Genomic DNA, 3830 nt, shown 5'->3' on the forward strand with positions numbered 1-3830 from the left:
CCAGAAATAACATCAATATAACTGAAACAGCTGCAAGCAAGGATCGCACTGATTTGGAATAGTTTGGAAACTATGAGTTGACACTCTATTATAATTATCATACGGTATGATATGACGAATAGATCACAACGAAAACTTCGCCAAACAATACTCCAACACAAGTAGGATTATCAACTATTTTGCCATGCAGGAAACTTCCAGCCATGTTCTTTGATTGGATGTTTTACATGAGGAAGCAAATATATACTTGGCCCAACATAAAAGTAACAACCTGTCACATACTGAATCAAAGGAGTGAGCACCCGTGCTGTACAGAACAATTATATGAAGCTTGATATCACAGGAATCAACAACCTGCCACTTTACACTGCGTATGCTTCTATATAAAATATTACTGAGCGTTGATACTTAAGCTAATTCGAAAAGAGGGAGGGAAAACATGTAAAAGGGAGAAAAGAAGGGGTAAACGTCTTGGCATAATCTTTTTTGAAGCAAAGATATAATTGGCCGACAAACAAGCATTCAAAGTTTAATCCTAAAACCATAAAAGTGACAACCATCACGTACAGAATCAATGGGTGCACCCGCTGTACAGTATAATGATATGAAGCTTAATATCACATGAATCAACAACCTGCCACCTTACAATGCATATGCTTATAGATACAAATATTACTGAGCCGGGGGGGGGGGGGGGGGGGGCATGTCAAAGGGAGAAAAATGGGTAAACCTTTTGGCATAAGCCTTCATTTAAGCATAGTTTCAGAGGATGTGTCAGTAAACCTTTGAAGGTGCTGCTATCTACAATAAGCAACACATAAATCGGTATACATTCTTGATTAAGGAATAGGCATAAATCACTCAACAAAACTGGCATTTGTCTGTTACAAGGCCAGTATATGAATCCTTTGCAGCATCAAAAACATCCAGAAATCTCTCCAACTGCTTTCACTCAAAATATTGTGTTCTCCCTTTGATCTATTACCCTACCTAAAAACCCTACTCCGTACCTTTTCTAGACCTAAAGTTTTCCCTTAGCTCTGCAAATTTTTTGAAACATTGCCCCTTGGACTTTCCTGGCACTGCAGCTGCTATTCGATCCCATCGCTGTACTGTATCTTTGGGAAAAGCCTTCAATGCCTTTACAAGAGCACCTTCCTGTACGTCAGACCATACATCCTGTTCAGAGCTGGCTGCCGAGCCATTTGAACTAGGCTGACTCCCATTTGGAACTGATTTATCTTCTGCTTTCTCCGCAACTTCATTATCAGCAATAGCTTTACTTGCATTGACAATATCTCCATTGCTAGCCATGGCAACGGCCTTGACATTGCCATTTGTCAAAGGGGAGCTTGGTACAGGTTGAATAGAAACAGCATCAGGAGAATCTTCGCGCGTGGACAAAGGAGAGGCAATGACTACGTTAGTAACTTTCCTCTTCTCCAAGAAAGAATCGAAGGCCTTTGAAGAATCTGGCTTCTGCAAAAGGACGGTCTTGATCGCCTTAAGGATCTCTTCCACAGAGCGGTCAGTCCCAATGTAATTTGACACAACCTCCCACCTTTGCGCAGTCCCCTTGGGATATTTCTGCATGGCCTTTCGCAACAGCTCCACCTCATCCTTGCTCCAAGGTTTTTCCTTCTTCTCTCCGGTGTTGAGGGTACTAACAGCCTTACTTCTCTCCTCAGAGCCTTCCAAATTCTTTTTCGGATAGTCAGTGGCAGTACTGTTTGCTGCATGTGAAGATGATGACAAACTTGAGCCTTTCTGTCCATCAAGAACTTGCTTCAAAACCTTACTCTGATCCTGGGCACCCTTCTTCTCCAGATCCTCACACAAGCGTCGAAGCTCATCAATCTCTAACGACACGCATAGGTTCTCGATATCATCCTCAAAAATTCCAAAGACCTTCCTGCTTACAACATCAGAAGCAACAACTCGTAGCCTTGACCTTTCCTTTCTAAGCAACTTCTTCTCCCTCTCTTTGGACTTCTTCTGGGCAGCAGCTTCTTCTGCAGCTTTTCTTTCTTCTTGCTCCTTTCTTAGCCTTTCTTCCTCTAATAATCTGGCAGCTTCTTCCTCTTTGTCTTTCTTGGCCTGCAGTTTCGCTTGTTTCTTCCTGAGTTTCTCAGCCTTTTCTTCTTCCTTCCTTCTCGCTATTCTCGGATCCCTTTTGTATGCATTTTCGACCATAGCGCGTACCCTCACGCTTTCTTCCTTCTTAGCTTTCTCCCTCAGCTTCGCATTCTGCCTTTCCATCCATCTTTTATGTTCTCTGCTTTCTGCCAACTCAAGATCGTATTCGTCGGCATGGGGAAACTCCCGCCAACTTTTGAAACCATACCAAAAATCGTAGAAGCTATCAACTTCGGCGAGAGGAGTGTCATCGCTCCCGAGAGAGGGCACCGGTTGAATGACCGACCATCGCCCATTCCTTACAAACACAGGCCCATACACCTTCAGAAAATCTTGAGGGGCGCAGTCCCCAGGCACTGCATCATCGAACTCATCCGTAGAATCATAGACCCTTCTCTTCACGGGATCTATCAGCACCTCATACGCCTCCTGAATGGCCTTAAAATGCTGATCGATTTCTTCCTTCTTGGCCTCTTTGGCCTCCTCGGTTTCTTCTGCAAGAAGAAGGGCCGCCTGTTTGTCAGGGTGATGCTTCAACGCCGCTTCCCTGTAGCATTTCCTGATCTGATCCTCGGTAGCAAGGTACCGCAGATGACTGAGACCTAGCAAGGCATAATGATCCTGCTGCTGCTGCCCAAGCGTCGATTTTTTCTTGCCTTTGAACTCGAACGAATCCGCGGCCGTCGAGAAGCTTTTCTCCTTGCTATCCGGATCAACATCGTCGCGCTCCTCCTCCTCCTCCTCCCCCCGGTGGTGCTTATCGGCAAAACCCAAAAGCCGGCGAGCCAAGGAGTGGAAGGAGAACCCGGCGGGCTCAAAGCGGGAAGTCTTGAGGGGCAAGCTATTGGAAGAAGCGATGAAGGGGAGGCGATCTGGGAAGTCAGGCGCGGGGTAAGAGAGGAGGAGCCGGGGAAGGGGAGCCGGCATGATGGAGGATGAGCAGTTACATCAAAGAGGGGAAGGAGAGGCTATGGCGATGGAAACTTCGGAGGAGGAAGAGAGGCTATGGCGATGGCGGTGCCTGCTGTTGCTTATGATGCTGCTGTTTCTTCTTGTTCCCTCTTCGTCCCTTTCTTTTTTTTTCGCAATGCCGTAGTTGTGTAAATAACCTTTGCAATCAAAGGGTTTGGCTTTCTTTCACCTTTTGCTTCCACGTACACACACACACACATTACATTTCAAGGGTTTGCCTGTCACCTTTCTTCCTTTATTGCTTCTCCATTTCCGTCAAGGGTTTGGCTTTCACCTTCCTTACCTTTAGCGCATCGTCTCGAACACCACACCTCACGCGCGCGCACACACACACACAGGATGGCCACTCTCTGTTTACAACCTCCGTCGACATAAAAAAAGGAAGCATTCGTAGCTCCGTGTAACACCAAAGGGCATGTTTTCGATTGGTGCAAGTGGGGTTCAAACCCCCCGTTGGTGCATATTATGCATGGGCAAGATATGGACTAGACATTGAGACTCGCCATGCTTATGAGCACCTTCCTTTTTTAGGATCAAATCAAAATTGCATACTTGTTAGTCGTGTGAGGTATACATTGCCTTGAAGACAGTCATAAGCTCACGAGTATGCCATACCTTGCGAAGCAACGTTTGATGAGGGCACCGTGCTATTAGATATGGCCAAAGACAAGTTACAACCATAAATGTCTCCTAAAGATCTACCGTAGGCAGCAATGTAACTA

General features: G+C 45.7%; 1 protein-coding gene across 1 annotated transcript; it reads right to left on the reverse strand.

The window, feature by feature from the left end:
• Window positions 1-832: 832 nt before the first annotated feature.
• On the reverse strand, window positions 833-3231 carry LOC147905706 (uncharacterized). Its single transcript, XM_087374225.1, has one exon. The coding sequence runs from the start codon at window positions 3061-3063 to the stop codon at window positions 1000-1002; it is 2064 nt and encodes a 687-aa protein (XP_087230351.1). The 5' UTR covers window positions 3064-3231; the 3' UTR covers window positions 833-999.
• Between the last annotated feature and the right edge of the window lie 599 nt (window positions 3232-3830).

This window comes from Dipteris shenzhenensis, chromosome 1 (assembly GCF_047967505.1).
Source record: "Dipteris shenzhenensis isolate YYH24624 ecotype China chromosome 1, Dip_SZ_1.0, whole genome shotgun sequence".
NCBI classification, from domain to species: domain Eukaryota; kingdom Viridiplantae; phylum Streptophyta; class Polypodiopsida; order Gleicheniales; family Dipteridaceae; genus Dipteris; species Dipteris shenzhenensis.

What these genes read in the sequence shown, in the direction of transcription:
- LOC147905706 (XM_087374225.1), bottom strand. Translation starts at nt 3,063, where the DNA reads ATGCCGGCTCCCCTTCCCCGGCTCCTCCTCTCTTACCCCGCGCCTGAC.